Source organism: Hydra vulgaris, chromosome 15 (assembly GCF_038396675.1).
Source record: "Hydra vulgaris chromosome 15, alternate assembly HydraT2T_AEP".
In the NCBI taxonomy this organism is placed as follows: domain Eukaryota; kingdom Metazoa; phylum Cnidaria; class Hydrozoa; order Anthoathecata; family Hydridae; genus Hydra; species Hydra vulgaris.
In genome coordinates, this window is record NC_088934.1 from 49,188,982 (window position 1) to 49,211,321 (window position 22,340).

General features: G+C 26.6%; 1 protein-coding gene and 1 long non-coding RNA gene across 4 annotated transcripts in view; one reads left to right on the forward strand and one right to left on the reverse strand.

The window, feature by feature from the left end:
* LOC100213007 (putative ammonium transporter 3) overlaps window positions 1–22,340 on the reverse strand; it is a 37,356-nt gene that overhangs the window by 8,184 nt on the left and 6,832 nt on the right. For all 3 annotated transcript variants that reach the window (XM_065818913.1, XM_065818911.1, XM_065818912.1), the window contains exon 3: window positions 8,173–8,515. In XM_065818913.1, coding sequence (XP_065674985.1) covers window positions 8,173–8,515 — 343 coding nt within the window. The remainder of the gene's footprint in view (window positions 1–8,172; window positions 8,516–22,340) is intronic.
* On the forward strand, window positions 20,406–21,991 carry LOC136091399 (uncharacterized). The gene is made up of 2 exons (XR_010643967.1): window positions 20,406–20,532; window positions 21,883–21,991. It is a non-coding gene; the product is annotated as an uncharacterized LOC136091399 (long non-coding RNA).

Genomic DNA, 22,340 nt, shown 5'->3' on the forward strand with positions numbered 1-22,340 from the left:
TGGATTTCAGCATTTTATATTATAAAAAGTATACATATTATTATTATAAATATAAAAATATATTATTATAAAAATGCCATTTTTGATTGATTTCTCTTTATTAAATATCTAAGTCTTAAAAACATACTTTTTGTTCTATACATTTGTTTCGTATATTCTGAAGTTTATTTGGCTTTTTGAACAAACAAAAAATGAATATTTTTTCAAAAATTATTTAAAGTTGTTTAGATATAAAGTTGCAACAACAAAAAAAAAGGTTCTTTTTGAAAAGAAATTTTTAATAATATAAGCTTAAATATTTAAAAAAATGGTTTTTGACATCATAAAATATTTATCTATTTTTTACTCCATATTTCTTTCTAGAGTGAATAATGGATAAGATACAGCTTAAAATTCAACATACAGCTATTTAAAAATTATTATTCTTAAAAAAACGTCGGAGTTATCCTGGGGATAAACAAGACTTTATAAAGTCTTATGAGAAAGTGAAAAATAAAATCCTAGTATTATCATGATCCAGTAAAATAACCCTTCATTCCTATTTTTTTTTTTGTTTTGTTTTGTTTTTAAATAAAGTGAACAGCTTTTTATCAAAATTTTGTAAACCTCTGACCTTGCCATTAAGGTTTTTTGATGTTTCAAATAAAACTAAACTCAAATTAGATCTATATTTTCTTTTGCAAAGGTTTTTTAATGATTCTTTGGCAAATTGATAAAATGCAAATGCGTCATCTTATTCAGTTAAAAATTTCAAAAAGTGCAGGAATTACGCACAAAATAGGAGATATGCTGAATGAAAATTATTGAAAACAATTTTTTCTTATTCATTTTTATATTAGTTACTGTAACATCGAAAGCTTCAATCTGTTGTAAATAAATAAATCTATAAAAATAAATCTAAAAAATTAAAACAGCCAAGCCGTCTCGTAATAAATGCTTATTAGTTAATTAGTGCCAATCTTCTGCTTATAGGTTTTGAAGAGCTAAATGGTGATGATTTTATTTTATCATTAGTATTTAGTTCTTCAAAACCTATAAGCAGAGGATTGGCACTAATAAACAGGCATTTATTTTGAAACGGCTTGTTTGTTTTTATTTTTTAGATTTATTTTTACACATCTTTTTGCTCGTGATAAAAAACTATATGCTCCAAAATAATATAATAGACCTTTTCCATATTATATCTTATAAATATCTTATATATTATGATTAGTTTAAAAATAAAAATTAATGTATTCTTGTTTAATTAAAATGTAAATCAATAAAAAAATTTAAATGCATTTTATTATTTTTTTCAAACTCTGTCTTGTTTTTAATCTCCTCTCTTCTCTCTGTAATATGTAAATGATATCAACAAAGTTCCATAAAAAAATCTTTCCTATCTTCTCCGGTCACAAAAAAATTGCAAAAAAATCTAATGACACCGATATGAAAACACCATAAAAAATAGTGAAATATTGTCTTATTTCAACTTTTTTTATATAGTTTTTAAGTTATTGTGCCTATTTGCTATAAATTGTTTTGATTTGAACTTTTATTTAAAACAGAGATTGTGTATTACTATTGCAACGAATAATCGGTATCCATAGTAATCAGTGACGGATCCAGGGGGATGGTTGGGGTATCCATCCCTTCCCTCTTCTTAACCACCAGAATTTCTAAAAAATTTAAGTATCAAGGTTCGAAGTTGAGCACCAGTTACGCAATATATACAACCAGGGCCGTCTCGAGGGGGTAAAGGGGTGTTTAGGTATCAACATCCCTTCCCCCCAAAAAATGCCACAATTTTTTAGTGAGGAGGGACCTCACTAAAAAATTTTGGAATCTTCACTGATTGTAATAGAGTAGTTATGATCTGTAGTAACAATTTATGTTTACTACAGATCATAACTACTTTTACAATAAATAAATGGCTTTTAGAGTCTTTTAATTACTAAATGCATTAATGAGTAGAAAACACAATTGTCTAGATATCATCAATGAATAGAAAAAAAAATTCTCTTGTTACCATCAATGATTAGAAAACAAAACTGTCTTGTTAGGATAAGAAGCCATTCCTACAGATCATAACCTGTTAAGCCAAGGTAAAAAAATTTGCTTTTAACGATCGCTTGTATTTTTTTATATGAGTATAATTTGTCAAGTTTTAATTTTGTAACAGTTAAAAAATTTTTTTGCTTGAGAAACACTTATGTAGTACCTACTTTGAATCTAAAACCATTTTTTTTTGTTTTGTTGTTGTTACAAAGTTTTATAATCATGGAAAACAATAATTTTTATGAAAAAGTTTTTTTAAATATATTTACATCGGTTACAAAGTGAACTGACTTGTTTATGTGTGCTACCTGTCTAGTTTAAAGGTACTCGATGAGAAGACTGATTTCCATTCTTCTATGAGAATCCTATGACTACATATAAGTAATCTCATTTTAACTTTTTTTTCTCTTTTTAAAAAAATATTTAAAACAGTTCGATAAATTAATACATATTCAAACATATCACAAGATGCAAAAATATACAAGATATAAAATATTTCATTTGTAATAATATAGAGATATATTTATTGGAGCTTTATGCATTTATGATATGCTATTGTCGTATCATCTTATTGTATATATATAAATATATATATATATATATATATATATATATATATATATATATATATATATATATATATATATATATATATATATATATATATATATATATATATATATCATTTTATATAGAAGTTGTATAGGACTGTTTATTTTAGACTTCATTTTTACGATATTTTTTTTTTTTTTTTTTACACCTATACCATCAGTTTGTTATTTTGGTTACTTGTTACATTGTTACATGTTTGTTACAACTTGTTACATTGTAGTTGTAAAATGTTGTTCTAAAACTAAAAAAATTAAAATTAAAAAAAGGAGTTTTTAAAACGTATCGTTATTTTGGGTATGTTAATACAAACTTAGTAGAATAATTGCATTTCATACGTTTGGGTCTGCAGTGCAATGACAAACGATCTTAGTGGGAGGGTAACACAAAATAACATTAGATGAATGTCTTTCCGATACTCTTCTCTAATTTAAAAATTGATAAGTATATTATCAGTTGTTTGGAGAAATAAACCATCACTAGAAAAATTATAGTTCTAAATGCTACAATGAATGAGCAGAAAGAAAGAAAAAAATTGTTGAAAAATGTTGTTATATTTGGGTTGCCAGAGCCTCAAAAATCGAGTTTAGAAGAAAAATTTACCAAAGCAATAATAGTAAGTATAAGGCTAAAGTAAAGCAAATTTTGGGAAATACTGGCTCTACAATTAAGCCACTTTTCATTGCAAGACTGAAATCAGTTAACTCATTAAAACTAGGTCCATTACTAATTAGTTTACAAGATGCATCAGAACGCAATCTTTTATTGGCTTGTGCTAAATAGTTGAAAAAATACAAAAATGTTTACATTTCACCTAACATAACGGCAGAGGAGAAAATAAGTGAGTTCAATTTAAGAAAAAATCAGGACTAACTCAACAATGACTTGGGCTTTATTTCTCCTTTATGATATGGAGTCAATAAAATAGATAACGTTAAACTTAAATAAACTTTTTTAAAGCTAAATATAGTTGGAATCATGAAAACCTGGTTCATTTACCAGGTTTTCATGATTCCCGGGAGTAGAAGGATTAAAATGAAGAGGAAGTCAAAAATACTTTAGATTAGATTTTTACTATTAACAATGGAAATATATTTAGTTTAGAAACAAGGATTATTCTTCGTAGTTTAGAAAAAGGTCATTTCATGATTTTCAAATATGCTACAAAAGACTCCATTAAAGTGAAACTACAAGTGGATCTTTAATTACATTAATGGAAATTATGATTCAATATCAAAAATTGTTAATGAAAGATGACTGAAAAAACTGCTTTGAATTTTCAGTTCAAAAGAACACAATACCCTTTTGTTAAGTTTATCTGAAGCATGTAATAATTTTACTCTTTATAATATTTATACTATATTATAATATTGAATATTCTTAAAATGTATTTATAAGATATTTATAATATTAAATTCGAGAAAGAAAAAAACTCCTTGGATAATCAGTGGTTTAAAAAATTAAATTAAAAAAAATTAATACAAAAACTGCACTTTAAGTTGAAAATTGAAAAAGTTAAAACTATTGTGAAAAAGAATGCTGCAAACAAGTCAACTATGAAGTTTTAAAAGCACAAAAATAATATGAAAGAAATTCACAAGCCAAAAAAGCTTCTTAACAATAAGCTTTATCAATAATCAAAGTAAAAAATGTATAAAAGTTATTAAAAATATTATTGGTTGCACTTTTAATGATCCAACTTCAATTGCTAATATAGTGAACAACAAATTTCACGATGTTTTCATTAAAGAAGTCAAAAAAATTATTAGTCAGGTAAGGTCATTCTGCTATTGGTAACATGTAACCCAGTATAACCTGTTTCATTTTATGCTGCCTTGTAGTATTTTTAGGCAAAGGTTAGGAGATACAAACTCAGACTTAAAACACCCCCTGCCTTGGGGCCCTTAGTTGAGTAAGGGGTAGAGATGTTGTCTTGATAAAAATACTCATCTTGGTCAGATATTAAATGCATCCGGCTACAGTCTTGTAGAAGGCCACCTAGGGAAAGACTTAAGAGGATAATAGGTTCTATCTGTTGACCAGCTTTCCACCCCTTCTTCATCTATTAGGCTAGGGTAAATGTATTTAAAAAAAAATTGTTTTCAGTTTAGGATGTTTAATGCTGGATCTACTTGACTCATTGTATGGGTTTTGCTTGTCTCTATTTTTATGACTAAGCAACTCATTCTATTATCTCCTAATAATTGTGCAGCTTTAAAATTCAGTTTTATGGTTCTAAGGCCTGGTATTCAGGTTTCCCAGATTCTATACTAGCTCTCAAAAAAGCTTATTATATCAACAGCTGCAAGTTATCAGTGTCATGTTGAGTATGGGTAGTGTTCTGTTTGTTTTTTTGGTGTGCGTTTTTTAAGCCTCATTTAAAGCCCTTTATTACAAATGACTTAAGTATCAAAAGCTATAAAACACAAAAAAATCATTGTCATCACCCAATTCTCTAAAATCATTCACTAATATTCGTTGTTTTTGAAGTAACTTTTCTTCTATTGAGTCTTACCTCTTCCAAAGTTTAGCAGACCTATTTGCTCCTTGCGATGCTAACTTTAGTTCAGCTGTTTCATCTTGTGATCTTAGTATTGATGGTTAACATCCTTTAATTCGTAAAGACCTCCAATAGTCACATGCTTGGCCTGGGCATTAACATTTGTAAGAGTTCACCATTTGCTCATCATACTAAATAGTTTGACTCTAGTTTCAGTTACTCTGCAGTTGTTAAGACCCAAAACTTTTGACTTTCTCCATATCTAACACAAATAGTCAACTTTCTGACTCATTTTTCAGACAATCCGCATTATTTTCTTCTCTACTTAATTTGTTTCTTGTTTCTTCTAACTATTATCATTATCAACCATTATCATATATATATATATATATATATATATATATATATATATATATATATATATATATATATATATATATATATATATATATATATATATATATATATATTATATATATATATATATATATATATATATATATATATATATATATATATATATATATATATATATATATATATATATATATATATATATATATATATATATATATATATATATATATATTTATATATATATTTATATATATATATATATATATATATATATATATATATATATATATATATATATATATATATATATATATATATATATATACATATATAGCATTTGTCACATTACCGTAATGTTGCTTTTATTTATCTTTTTTTATATATTTTATTGAGCGCTGCTCTAAAGACCTAGCATCTCTTGTGCCATTTACTAAAATTCATTCTCATGTTACTTTTCATTTAATTAAGACTCATCCCTTAACTCTGACTGTTCCAAAGTGCTCCAAATATTCTTATTAATTTTTTTATTCAAACATCAGTTTTTTAAAATTTGCTCCCTTCATCTTGTTTTATGTGATATATACAATTTGAAATTGCTTCACTTCACCTTTTCTTTTTCAGTAACTTCTAACTATAATAGTAATAGTAGCCTTGTCAAATAATAAAAGTGAAGATTTTTTAAAAAAGGAAAAAAGAAAAAAAGAAAATGATGAACCGCTACTTGATTTTCAATCTGAGTTAAATTACAGGCCCGTTTCCCTTACCTCGATTGCGAGTAAAATTTTAGAATATTTTGTAAAAAATTATTGTATAGTAATAATTTTGTAACGTCCAATTAACATGGATTTATAAAATCAATTTTTCTCATTTGACACTGTACCTTGCAAATGTATATTTTTAAAATTTGAGGCGCATGGAGTTTGTGGAAAACTTTTTGGATTGATAAAAGGATTTATAAGTAATAGATGTAGAAGAGTCAAACAAGGTGATGTTGTTATGGAAAAACGTTTCGGTTGGTGTACCTCGAAGATCCGTGCTTGGAGCTTTATTATTTTTTAAAGATTTTTCTTCAAAATATAACAAAATTTTTTTGCCAACGATACAAAAATCTTATTAACAGTGGAAAATATAAAAAATTAAAATTTTTTTTGTTGATTTGGATGAAGCTATTGTTTGGTCAAAAAATGGTTACTTTCATTTAATATTGACTTATGTCTTGTGGTGCACCATTGAACAAAAGTTTAGAATCATTCTTACTCATCGACATAAGAGAAATTGAAAGCATTATTGCAGAGACGGATTTGGAAGTAAACTTTATGAATAATCTAAAGTGGAAACAACTGATTATAACATCCTCATCAAAAGCATATTCAATCTTAAGTTATATTAGAAAAACCTTCGCGTATCAAAAAGAAATTGTACTTAAATTACTATACAAAGAATTTGTGCGACCATTGCATATTGAATTTGCTGCTCCGGTTTGGTTTGCAAATATAAAAGGATATTTTAATAATATGGAAAAAGTGCAACAACGAGCAACTAATCTAATCAGTTCCCAATTTTCTAAAAAACCTTTCATACAAAAATTGTCTTTACAAAATTTTAATTTAATAACTCTGGTAAAGATAAGCCTATTACGAGGAGAAATGATATAGATGTTCAAAATATTCAAAAGAAAAAAAAAGTTAAGTTCATCAATCCAACATTATTTAAAAGTCTAAATACGAGAGGTCGCGGGTTTGAATACGACAGGGAAATGCTGCTATAGTAATATTTTTTCCTAGTTAATAAAGTAAGACTCAATTTATAAAAGTTCGATGATTTAATTAAGGTACAATTTGAATTTTGAAATAAACAAATATTCTGTTGAGCTTTCAAACATTCTGTCGAGCTTTTAAAAGTTCTGTTGAGCTTTCAAACATTCTGTTGAGCTTCAAACATTCTGTTGAGCTTTCAAACATTCTGTTGAGCTTTCAAACATTCTGTTGAGCTTTCAAACATTCTGTTGAGCTTTCAAACATTCTGTTGAGCTTTCAAACATTCTGTTGAACATTCTGTCGAACATTCTGTTGAACATTCTGTTGAACATTCTGTTGAACATTCTGTTGAACATTCTGTTGAACATTCTGTTGAACATTCTGTTGAACATTCTGTTGAACATTCTGTTGAACATTCTGTTGAACATTCTGTTGAACATTCTGTTAAACATTATGTTGATCATTCCATTGAGTTTCACTCAATTCTATGTCTTTGTTTATTATTTATTTATAAAGAAAATTCTTTTTGTTGTATAAGACGCATTTGCATTTAGAACACACACACACACACACACACACACACACACACACACACACACACACACACACACACACACACACACACACACACAAACACACACACACACGCACACACACGCACACAAATAACACCTTAAAACTTATCAATTAGTGTAAACAAACTCTGATAATGATGACTTTTTTTTTAAGCTAAGTTTTAAGTTTTTTTTAATTTAAATTAAACATGTGCTATATGTGATATGTTAAAAATTATGATGTTATACTTTTTTCAAAAAAGTTGACTAGCATGATTTTTTATTTTAAAATCATTTTTTTTAAAAGTCTACTCAAAAAATAAAAATGTGTTGGCCAATTGTTTATAATTAAAACGACCTACCATTACTTATTATAAATGTTGATCCACAGTTAAACCCAATCCAACCCCACCATAGAAAAAATGTTCCTAATATAACATTACTTCCACTGGATATTGTATACACTTTTTTTGGTTCATCAAATTTTCCATATCTTGGACCAATAATAAAAGCAGTTGAAAGTGCTGCAGCGCCTCCCGCCATGTGAACCACACCTGATCCTGCAAAATCGTGCGCACCTTTTTTAAATAACCATCCGTTATTATCCCAAAGCCAATGTGCTGGAAACACGTAAATAATACCTGTATTTAGTATTACAACAATCATGTATGCGAAAAGATGGATACGTTCAGCAACAGCACCTGTCCAAATTTATAAAGAAAAATGATAAAAAATTAATATTTTAAGTTTTTTACATTTCATGTTTCATACAATATTAGTTTCATATTTTCATACTTTATACATAAATATTATATAGAAAATATTATAAAGAAAAAGCAACTAAACGTTTGAGAATTTGACTGTGAAATAAAAGAAGACGTTTTTATTATTGGTTTTTATGTTTTCCTGTTTTTAATTGTAAGCAATTTTTATTAAAGTTTCTTGTTTTTTACTTGCTGTGTTTATTTTTGTTTACTATAAATCTTACAAAATACTTTAAAAGTTTTGTAAAATATTTTATAGTTTACATAACAATGTTGTAAAAAATCGAAAAGCGCTTAGTATCATGACTTCAAGTAGCCCTTCGGGACCAATAGCACTATGATTGATGGTCACTTGATAATAAACTCTCAAAATCCGAATAAACATCCGTCCGCGGGATTAAATCTAGTTTTAAATTTTGCATAAACCTGCTTTAAAACTTCAAATATGCACAAAAAAAGTTGTAAACCCTTGTTTGAATGCATAAATTTTTCAACCAATCCCTAAATACTTTCAACTAGAGCCCTACTTTCGCAGGTGCAACAAGTGCAACCGCACTGGGCCCCCAATATTTAAGGGGCCCCAAATATTAAACACGCTTTTCTAATATGAAACTTATTTATAAGAAACTAGCACTAGAAGCCAAATCTTAAGAATTTATAGTACTAAATTATTTTTCGATTAGAAACTTATTTTATAAAGAGTTCGAGGAATATTTCCTAATTTTGCACGCGCAATCAAATGAAACTCTATTCAAATGAAAATCGAATTCCGCTCAAAATTTCTCTTTGAAAAAGTTTTAATCGAAAAATCAATCAAATGGAAGCAAAAAAATTTTAATTTATTGATAACAATTTAATTTGAAAAATAATATATTTCAAGTATACCTATTAGTTCTGTTATTTTATTGTTTCAAATTGCTAGTTTTTATTTATTTTTTAAACAGTTTTGTTAACATTTTAAAACTCCTTTGTCGTTTAATTTAAAGTTACATACAACATTTAATTAACTAATATGTTGAAAAGATGTTATGAAAGCGGCGCAAAAAATAGAGCGAAACAGATACGGAAAGTATCAGAATTAAATAGCTTTGATAGATCATTAGATAAATTTTTTAAACGAGGCGAAAGTTCGTCAGTTTTGAACACTACTTTAATTGAAATATGCAATGGTTAATCTTTATTTGAAAACAATAATGTTCAAGAAATTATGAATGAACTTCAAAACATAGATAACCAGAACAAGAATGTAGATGGAGAATCAGGATCCAATAACGTCAATATTGAGGATATTATATTTACTAAGACTTCAGAAATTAGTAATAATTTACAAACGGAGAGCGGCACTTAACCAAAATGCAATTATGATATATTAGATTCTGAAACAAAGCCTGTTAAAATCGACATCAAACAACGGATGTTTTTGGTAAAGCAGTCACCAAAAAGTGTTAAAAAAATCCATTATAAAAGAAATTCTCAACGAAGATGTTTCAGTGACACTTTTTTTTACTGACAAATAAAAAATGGTGAAAAAGAATTCAGAAATTGGCTTTTGTATTCTAACTCGATAGGAAAAGGTTTCTGCTTCTATTGTCGTTTATTTTCACCGATAAAGATATGCTTAACTTCAAGTGGACTTTCTGATTATGCTCATACAGGAATGCAGTTGTCTGAACATAAATCTTTAAAAAAACATCTTGAATCAGCGTATAAATAGCGAACTCTAGAATTTAACATTAAACACAGAACAGTAATAGATCATCTCAATGAAGATATTATAGAGAATTTGGAATTCATTTACGAAAGGAATTTTGAAGAATTATATCCAAATGTATGTACCGCGTTTATCGAATAATGTTAACAATACCCATTACCGTTACTTATTGTAAACGATAATTTTCAAAACTAATTCAAATTCAATTGTAAATTATCTGCGTTCTACAATGTCACAGGAAAGACTTTCAGGGTTTACAATACTGTCGATAGAAAATGCAACAGCAAAAGAGCTACGAAAATTGATTTATATTTTCTTTGTATAACTTTTTTTTAGAAATTAAACCCAATAAAAATGAATTCAATAAAGTTAAAAAAAAAATTTTCGAGGGCCCCAAAAAGTTACAGCACAGGGCCCCACAAAGTTACAGCACAGGGCCCCAAAAAGTTACAGCACGGCTCTGCTTTCAATCGATGTATAAATATCTCTAAATAGAAGAGAAAATATAATAAGTTTTGTAAAAAATTGAAAATAAATAAGCATATATCAAAGTAATTTGATATTTTAAATATATCTACGCAACCTATTTTTATACTTAAAGTAGTTATTTTGCTTACAGGGCCTTTTTAAATGGATATTTGGATGTTAATAAGATTTCCTTGTCTGTCCAGGATAAATTTTTCCACTTATTGTACTTGAGGATTTAGCTGAATTATCAAGTAAGGTGGATGAAAACATAAATGCTGGGAGTGGTTTTTTGAAATTGTGAATAACTTAACCTGCTCAGTTTTATAAGTATATCCATTTTCAAGAAAATTGATTTATGTGTCAAAAAAAAGTACAGCTGGAAATAAGAAATGCGGCTGAATCAATCAAATGTGAAAGGACACAAAACCAATCAATTCAAAATAAAAACATTCCTCAACGGCTTTTTCCACTCAATTTTAGTCAATTATGTAATGAAATGTCAGCTGCTAAATGCAAAGCTAACCATTCAAGTATAACAAAGTAAAGTAATTCACCACCGTCATATTTGTCGTATATTTAACGAAACTCTTCACATAAACTTATAAACTTATCGGTTAAATTATTTCTATTGTTAAAAAGAACTTCTTGATTGATCAAAATATGGGTAAATTTGTTATACACTATAAAGCCTTGTTTGCGTATGTGGCTGATTGTGACGGTGGTGATATAATAATAGTTTTTTTAGAGCTATTGAAATTTTATTTCCTAATATAATTTTTTTTTGTCAATTTTCTACAATACTTTGACTAACACTATGTGACATTTTTATATTTAAAATCCTAGTTGACTTTAATGCATAAATAAATTTAAAAACATTCAATTTAATGTTTGTATGGGATCAAGTATGCTAAATTTTTAGAACAGGTTTTTGGTATTTTCTTATGTAAATTAGAAAGATTAGTATTTCATAGCGTCTTAATATTGATTCTTTTGTTTATTGTTTGTTTATATTGATTTACTAATGCATAATATTGTAAATTTATGGTGCTGGTGGTACATAAGTTATTTAAACTTTTCTCAACGCTTTTGTCGAGATAAGAAAAAAAAAACCTTTGACAGATTAAAGTTGTTTCACCGTGATGTTCTTGTTATTGAGAATAGAAATAAAATTGCTAAAAATAGTCATTTTTATTTCCATATAAAAAAACACAGAACATCACATAGAACACATTAAATTGCCGGAGTTAGAAAGAATTGATTCGGTTGAATAAAATTCACAAGTTAAAAACATTATTTATGATGAAACACATATTCTGTCTTTAAAAACATAACAGTGAAAGTACCAAATGTTCAAAAACAGAAATCAATCTTTAAAAAACGGACTAAAATCTTTAAAAAACAGACAATTAAAAACAAGTTTTGTGGCTTTCAACCAGCTTTGGTATTGTTTTATTTAGCTATGCAAAATACCAAGGCTGTTAAATAATATATATTATAATTATTAATTGCTGTTAATATAAGATTTATATTAGAAGCGCTGATGTATACAGTGTGGAAAATGGGTACACGAAGTGTGTTTTTATCTAACGTCAATCAATACAGAAGAAATTTTGTACCCTAACTGTGATTAAGCCAAACATCACATATATGTTTTCATTTTTTCATATCAAATATTATATTCAAATTTGGATAACAATATGTGCTAATATGACATTTACAAGATTGTTTCCAAACTTTTTTCAGATTTTAAAAATAAGTTTTCACCACCGTTACAATTTCATGAAAGTGACTAAAATTTTAAATTTTTAAAAAATAGATTCATAAATTTTAATTTACCATTAAAAATTTAATAATTAAAAATATCTTAAGCTTATTGGTTAGCTTAGCATGATGGTCAATTAATTATTGTTTGTTGGTGTTGTACAAGAGTGACCGTGGACCTGATGGTCAATTAATTATTGTTTGTTGGTGTTGTGCAAGAGTGACCGTGGACCTGATGGTCAATTAATTATTGTTTGTTGGAGTTGTGCAAGAGTGACCGTGGACCTGATGGTCAATTAATTATTGTTTGTTGGTGTTGTGCAAGAGTGACCGTGGACCTGATGGTCAATTAATTATTGTTTGTTGGTGTTGTGCAAGAGTGACCGTGGACCTGATGGTCAATTAATTATTGTTTGTTGGTGTTGTGCAAGAGTGACCGTGGACCTGATGGTCAATTAATTATTGTTTGTTGGTGTTGTGCAAGAGTGACCGTGGTCAGAAATCGTATATCATGAAACATTTTTATAAAGTATTTACAAAATACATTTCTTAAAATTAAGCGCTGCTGATTTAATTTTTTAGTTTTATATGGGCATAATAAAATATTGAAAATATAACGCAAATAATTTTAACGGAAAACAACTGATATTGAGAAATTTGCTTTTGTCTTTTAAATTTACTTATAATAAACAGTAATCAGTTTGCTCCATAAAACTGGTTATTAAATTTTTTATTAATAAATCGAAACGGCTGTTGATTCTAAACAAACTGTATTTCCAAATTTAAATAAAATTCAGTTATTTTAATCACTATAATTAAGTAGTGGATATGTCAATTAATACTAATAAAAATACGCTTTCAATTAATCTTATATATATATATATATATATATATATATATATATATATATATATATATATATATATATATATATATATATACATATATATATATATATATATATATATATATATATATATATATATATATATATATATATATGTATATATATATATATATATATATATATATATATACATATATATATATATATATATATATATATATATATATATATATATATATATATATATATATATATATATATATATATATATATATATATATATATATATATATATATATATATATATATATATATGTATGTAATTATCAGCATATGTATATATGTAATTAACAGCATTTTTATCAGGCTTAACTGAAGAATTATTGATTTTAATACTAATAAAAAAAACTCGTCATTTTGATCGATATTATATTAGTTTATAATGTAAACGTACAATTAGGCTTTCCGCTTTTAAAATAAACAAAATTTGAAAATAGATAAAAAATTTTAAAAAGATAAGTTTTAAATCATTTCAATAATTTTATTAAAAAGCCGTGAGTTTTTTTTATTTAACACAAAGTTTAATTTATATTTAATTTATATGATTCAAATATTGTGTAGAGTTCTTTCAGTATGAAATTAACAAGTAATAGTGTCACAGAAACAAGACACTCTTCACAAAAAGCTAGATAACTTTATTAATTTTGAGAACTTTTAAGATTTATTTTCTGGAATATATTTGTTTATTAGAGTTTGTTTATTATATTTGTTTTATTTTATACTGCAATGTAAAAAAAAAATTTTAGTTTTAAGTTTCTAATGAATAGAAGATTTTTATTTTGTAAAAAGTGTCCGTTTTTCGGAAAAATGTCTTCAAAACGGACAATTCCAAATTATATTTTAAAATGTTAAAATATGTACATAATTATAGCACAAACAGAAAAAAATAGATTAAAAAAAAAAACATGAGCAAGCTCGACCTTGAAATAAATAAAGACAAAATGAAATAAAATTTATATAGTAGTTTCTGCAACTTTTCATGCAAAAGAATTTATTGTCTTTCATATATCCTTTTAAGAGACAAGTCTAACAGAGCCACAAACTGCAAATTGATTTTTCTCATGTTTTCCATCTACCGGTTTTCATTTTCAAAAACCTATGCGCACTTTTTGCACTTGTTCTTGGCTTCCTTGGCAGGCTTTTTTCTTCTGCTTGTGCTTTTTCAACATACGTTCGTTTTAATAGTTTTGCATCTTTTTCCTTTCTTAACTGATTTAATCATGCTTCTTTTTTAAAATTCAGTTTAGTTGAAAATATAATAAACAGATTAACCTATGAAATTTTAATTGATATTAGGGAGGAAGGGGGGAACTAATAGTGTCCAAGTTGAGGTAAAGTCTTAAAAAAATCTTGTTTCTGTTATATCTTTTTAGCAGAGTAAAAAATTGAAAATCTAAGACTATTTTTAGAATTAACAGAATGTGTCCAATAAAACAGCCTTTGTTTTTAATAAAACTTTTTCAAATTTTTATTTCACGTTTTTAATAAAACTTCCTTTGTTTTGAAATTGCTTTTTTTAATCTTTCGTGCTAAGAACCTAACTTCTTAAAAAAAGTGTAATTTACTTTACTTGTAGTTTACTCTACTTAATAAAACACATAAGCAATATTCAAAATTATTTTTATAGCAAACTAAAAAGTTATAGTTAAAATATTTCAAATCATATAAACCAGGAATTAGCTACAAAATATTGTTCTCCAAACACACTAAACAACCTTTAATCCAATGCCTTTTCTCAGAAAAATTTTTCGGATTGCTGGAATGGTGATCTATCAAAGCAATTCTAAGCTTAATATGATTTCTTCAAAGTAAAAATTTAAAAAACTTGGATGTACTAAATCACCCTCGTTTTATTTTTTGGGTATTTATAAAGAGAAAAATATTCACACTCTTCAGGTATGACTAAGTTTTGAGACTCAACCATAAGAACAACAGGCTTTATTTAATAAAAAAATGTCTGTTTGAAATCAAAATGCAATTAACAGGTTACTAGATTAAAAAAGTATAGATTATTCCAGAATCTTCGAATTAATTAATTATTATTTAAATTTATTGAAAACTCAATGTAATAATATTTTTAAGGTAAAAAAATAAGGAAGTTTTTTCCAGTGATTTTCACTTAATAATTCTTCTTCAAATATTTGTTTAAAAATGCCTCTTTGCTCTTTTGCATTCCAGAACTCTACTGCAAGTTGTAATTTTTTTTTAATATCTGGAGAAATTTTACTTGCGGAAAGTGCTACTTTTGCCTTCTTTTTGCTTTTATTAATTTATTAAAACTTAATGTCAGACCAATGCATAGCTCTTGGATATTAAAAATAAAAGAGTATCGAAAAAAGCGTAATTCAGTTGTGAAAAAATAATGTCTGCTGTCTGATTTATACTTAAGAAAACAAATGAACAAGTTTAGTTTGTTTTGTTTGATGCAGTTTGAAATTTCCTGGATTTTAAATAGAAAACTCCTACAGTTCTTACAGTGTTTTGAAATAATCCAAAGTCTTTTTTGCGCGCTCCTTCAAACTATATCTAACTTTTTCATCAATGTGTCACTATTCTCACATAGCTCCATACCGTAAAATAAAGCAAGCACTGTCAGCTATTTATATATATATAGGAAGTAGACTGACGAAAGATTTTGTGAAACGGCTCTAAAATTTGTGATCTTTTAATCCACATTTGAATAACTGAGTTATGCAAAGATTGAATGTTTAGCATGTGAACCCAGGTGTTTAAATTTATTAAGAAGATTTTTTTTATATCAGAAATGGTTATCGTATTGCACGGCGTTAATTTTTGGCCAAAAATCTTTCAGCGCGAATTGTTCGCGCGACTATTAAAACAAAATGTCGTGTAGACTGGAATAGTTTTACGTTTGGTTTTGTCTACACTAAAATATGCATATAAGTAACCAAGGATCATGGCTTAATTGGTCAAAAGTTGAATGTTTTAATGTGTTAATATGTTGAAATAGGAGTTATATTTTTTGTTCATGGAAGAATATATGTAATTTTACACATTCTTCGTATTATTTTAATCATAATAAATAAGTCTACAAAAAGATGCTCGATAAACCACTATGTTACCTCTTCTATACACACAGCTTTACTTTTGAAATTGATACTTGCATTAGAATCTTTTTAGCGAGAGATTTTGAAAGTTAATAAATATATCTTGAGATAACTCATTTTTTCTTGTAAAAATTGACATTTTTGATTTTCAAAAAGTCTTAAAACCTAAAATAATGAATTGACTTTAAAATCTCAAACCAAATATGGACCTAACACACTAAGGACCATTTCCGGAATTTTTTTTTAAATGAAGTAAAAGATAAATATGAGTTTATCTCTGATGTTTCTATGTGACTTTTTAACTAATTTTCAGAAAATTGGCAGCCATTTTTAAAAAGTATTTTTTTTATTACTTGATTAAAAAAAAAAAAACTATTTTTAAGACTTTATCTTGAATGTTAAAATGTAAATGTTATGCATTTTTTTATTTATTTGTCACTTAACATTTAAAAATTTTTTTTTAAATTTTTTAGTTGATAAAATATATTTCATAACAATAAAATTTCATAAAATTAGTTGATAAAATATATTTCATAACAATAATATTTATTAGTAGGTATAAATAGTATAAAACAGTAGGATAAAATGCTTACAAATATCTTAACTTGAAACGTGTGACTGGCTACACATCAGTGCACAGTGGGCCAGTAGGTGGACAAAATGGGAAAAATTTTAGTTGTCTAATCTTGAAAACCTATTTAATTTTAGTATCTACATATATTAGGAGAAATCTATTGATAATTTATTTATATTAAATCCCTTAGTTACCAGGACTCTAAGCATTTGAATATTGAGATAAAATAAAAAAATAAAAAATTATAAATAAGTAATTAACGGTGACATCAACGTTGTGTTATATTTCAATTGCATCTACGTTTTTGAAACAAAAAATTAGTACATGTTATTCTAGAGTATTTAGAGATAAGAAAAACCAATGTGTGAAATAAATTTGTCATAGCATGTTATCTCAGTTATACTTTGAAAATCACAGATTAAAAAAAAAAAATTTCTTAAGAAACTTATTTTTTGCCGCACAATAACTAATAATTACCACAATTTGCCATGTGTTGTCTTATATTTATTTGAGCTATATGATGCTTCAATCGAGTTTTAATTGATTGCTCGTCCCCTTAAATCCCCGTTCAGATTTTATGTATGTTTTAACTTGGTTGCTATGGTACTAAATTTTGCATAGCAACAACTCATTTTTACATTAACGTTGTTTAACAGTATTTTACTTGCGCTAAATACACAATATTGGGGGTATGTATTAAAATGAGATTCAGAATTCTTATGAGGTTAACTTTTTTTGGTTACTATGGATACCTTACTTTGCATAACATAGCAAAAACATATTTTCGGTAGTTGTTAGTAATTTAATTACTAACACTGACAGTAATTTAATTACTTTTAATTTTAATTACTAACGCTTATAGTAACTTAATTACTAACAAGTATTAGTAGTCCAGGCGGCATATATATTATAACATTTTACTTTTAAATACAAAATACTTGTTACAATAATTATTTAGATATGGTTTTGTTAAACTTAGACATTCATAATTTTCTCCAAAAAATCTTAGTATTTCAAAACAAAATATTACTGAAGATATATTAAAATTTATTCAGCCAAAATTTGCTGATTTTAAAGACGTTGATTTTAGACATGCTGTTCAACGATTTGTTTACTTGTATAAAAAAAAGTGGAAATCTGCAAACTATACTGTGAAAAATTTTGAAAAGAAGTTTGTGAACTGGCTTAATGAATATTTAATTGTCAGAAAAAAAGACAATGAACCAACTGCAAGTAGACGTGGTCGAAAACCAGTTGCATTTGATAATAGTTCTAATAAAACTAAAAAACGGCGTGTATCATGTTTAATTGAATCTCATTCATCCAATGAATTATTTTTTGCTGCTAATAAAAAATTTAGAGATGAATCTGTTGTTATTGCTGCCAAGAATGTTTTAAATATATCAAATACAGATAAAGCAACTAAATATTCAGCAGACGAAGCACTGGCTTTAATAATTGATGCAAGTCTGACAAAAGCTTCCTATCAATTGATTAGAAGCGGAGCCTTGGAGAAAGAATATAACATCTACCCCGCTTACAATGATGTCAGAGATGCAAAATTGAAATGTTATCCTGCAAAAATAACAGTGGAGGACTATTCAGCTTCAGTTCCTTTAAAAGATTTAATGACTCATACTTTGCAAAGAATCTGTGCAGTTCAGGAACCTGTGCTAAGGCACTTGATATTGAACGACAAAGCAATAAAAACAATGACACTAACGTGTAAGGCTGGTTTTGATGGTGCTACTGGCCAAAGCATTTATAAACAAGTTTTATCAGAACCCGACATTAACAGAGATTTAAAGCGTGAAGAATCATTATTTGTTACTTGTCTTGTCCCATTGGATTTGACTGGATTTAACAACAGCAACGAAAAGGTGCCTATTTGGAGAAATCAAAAGTTGTCCTCCACAGCCTATTGTAGACCCATAAGATTTGCATACAAAATGGAATCCAAGGAATCTGTGATTGAAGAAGATCAGTACATTAAAAGTGAGATAGAAAGCTTGGGTTTGATTTTATTAGAGGTTTGCGGATCTTCTATTGAAGTGAATTGTATTATTGAACTTACAATGATTGATGGGAAGGTTCAAACAATATTATCTGAAAAAAATAACTCATACCAATGCTGTTCAGTGTGTGGTGTCTCTCCAAAAAATATGAATAGTCTTGATATCCTTAATATAGATTATACTAACAGAGAGTTCAAATATGGTCTTTCCAGTCTTCATGCATGGATTCGATTTTTTGAGATGTTATTGCACATTGCATATAAAAAAGAAACAAGAAAGTGGCAAGCAAGATCTAAAGAACACAAAGAAAAGGCATCTGTAGCTAAACAAAAGATTCAGACTGATTTTATGAACAAAATGGGACTTGTTGTTGATTTCCCTAAAAGTGGTGGTTCTGGAACAAGTAATGATGGCAATACCTCAAGGCGTGCTTTTGCAGCATATGAACAAACAGCTGAAATTCTGGGTATTGACCAAAACCTTATATTCAGATTTTACATTATCTTGGTAACGCTCTCTTCAGGATATGAAATAGACTGCTTAAAGTTCAAGGATTATTGTTTTGACACTTTTAGACCATATGTGTCAATTTATCCATGGTATTACATGGCTCAATCAGTTCACAAAGTATTGATACATGGACATGACATAACTAAAAGCCTTACATTACCCATCGGACTTATGTCAGAGGAAGTTCAAGAAGCTAGAAATAAAGACTTTAAATCTTATCGCAAAAATTTCAGCCGAAAAACATCCAGAAAAGCAACAAATACTGATCTTATCAATAGACTCCTAGTTTCCAGTGATCCTGTTATTTCATCATTGCGTAAATCAACATCACACCAAACAAATCATAAAGCATTTCCTTCAGATGTTTTACAATTACTTAAACAATCTTCAAACGATATTATTGTTTTATATTTTTTTGATGTAATTTAAAATTGATAACGTTTTCTTGCACTATTTTTTGCTTTTATTATTCCTAAAACATTATTTACCTAAATACTCAATTTTTATTCAATATAGGTGAGTCAAAAATCCGATAAGATATTCAAATATCAATTTACCACTTTGTAACTAAGGAAAGTATCCGGTAACTAAGCAATATAAGTATCCATAACAACTAAATTTAAAAAATTATCACTTTTGTAAGAAGTGTGATCTCATATTGGTACTCATGCCAAATTTAGTGAATATAGCACTTATAAAATATCTGCAGATAACAAAAGTAGGTTGTTGCTAAGCAAAATAAAGGTATCCATAGCAACGAAATAAAAAAGTATTACCTTCATAAAAAGCGCAGACATCATATTAGTACTCATACTAATTTTAGTGAATATAGCTCTAATATTAAATTAGTTATGAATTTTGTCCAGTAAAAGTGCATTCTGTCCCACTGTGCAGTGTTGTCCGTGTTTAACCAAGAAATGCAATCAGATCATTTTATGAAGTAAGTTTATTTTATTCTACATTGTTGCGTTATTAGGATATTTAAACGCACTAAATATTATTTTTTCTTTTATTTGGCTGAGGTAGGCTTTGTGAGAAAAAAAAATTCTTGAAAGTTTTTGAAGTTCCAAGAATTATCTTTTTATTATTAGATCTTCGTAATTGTTTATAATTATTATTATTTTTACTTTTATATTTTTGTTTTGTTTTCTGTTTTATTTCGTATTCATGAATTTCAAAGTTATGTTCATTAAATTTTAAAATTGTCTGGATTTTATTCTGCATTTTTTTTTGTAACATTTTTTGTATTGTAACTTCATGAAATATTTTTATGAAGGATAAATTTTTTACTTGGTAACATATTATTAGCTTATTATTAAGTTATTATTAAATGATAAACATATTTATTATTAAAGTTTATTATTGATTACAACAGTTTTATTATTAAAAAACCTCCGGGAATGTAAAGATTGGTATTACTGGGAATAAGAAGTATAAACAGCTTCAAAAAAGTATTTTAGGATTTATGATTAGTATATTCAAACAACTATTTGAATATGTTACATTATATTTTTTCTATTTTTACAGATTTAAATGTTTTATATTAATTATTTTTCATACAAATGTTGGTGTATATCTTTAAAAACTGTGTTTCTCTTATTTATATTCATTAATATCCATTTATATGTTGCATGTTCAAACAAAAACATTTTGTAGTTTGTTTTTCAAAGTTGATAAACATCTTCAAGTATTGTAAATTTCAAAATAGGTATCACAGATGTAATGACTTGCAAGGCTGCTCAGTTTTATGGCTTTTTATTAAAAAAATTTGTGCTGGCAAACATTAAAAAGAATGTACTAGCTACAAATTTTATGGTTTCAATTAATTTCTGAAAATCTTTTTGCATTTTGATTATATCGCGAGTTCAGAAATTATATTTGTTCAAACTAATTAATTTTTCTATTATTTATTTATTTTATTTATATCATTTCAAGATATTTTTTATCTTCATTTAAAGATAAGATACTCAAAATATGAAAATATTTTATTTCTATTAGTTTTTATAAATATTACCTGTTATAAAAATATCAATAAGATGACACCTTTCTTAATGTTATGCTTTTTATTTCTTAATAAACTAAGGTGTAAAAGTATATAGAAGTTCTATTGGTTTAAGATTAAGTTAAGGTTAGCTATTTAATCCACAACATATCTAAAGCTAGGCTGTTCAACAAGCTATGCAAATTACACGATGTGAAGATTTATGAAATAGAATTGACAAATTGAATGAAAATAGAACATGTATGATAAATTATAGGACAGTAGTAATTTTTTATTTTTGTTTTTTAGGTATTGGCAGGCTGTACTTGACGACTTACTTTCCTGTAACGAAATCAAAAGAATCTTCAACTACAAACCAATTTAAAATAATTTTCATAGCAGCATTTTCTAAGAAAAATTTTCCCTTTATTTTATTTACTAATTAGATTCCTTATAATTCATAATTTCTTTAAATAATTTTTGGAGATTGTTTAATTTTGGCGATTTACAAAATTTTAAGTTTAAAAAATTGTTTTACATATAGATTTTTAGTTTTTTTATAATTAATTTTTATTCAGAAATACAATTATAATTGTAGCGTCCAACTTTTGTAATTATTTTTCTGCAAATATCAATTTGGTATTATGTTATCAATGTGAAAGTATAATCTCAAGACATAATTAAAACAATGGTAGGATGAGGTATATAAACATACACTTTGTTTTCTTATAAAGACACTTTGTTTTCTTATAAATAAAATTGAAAGA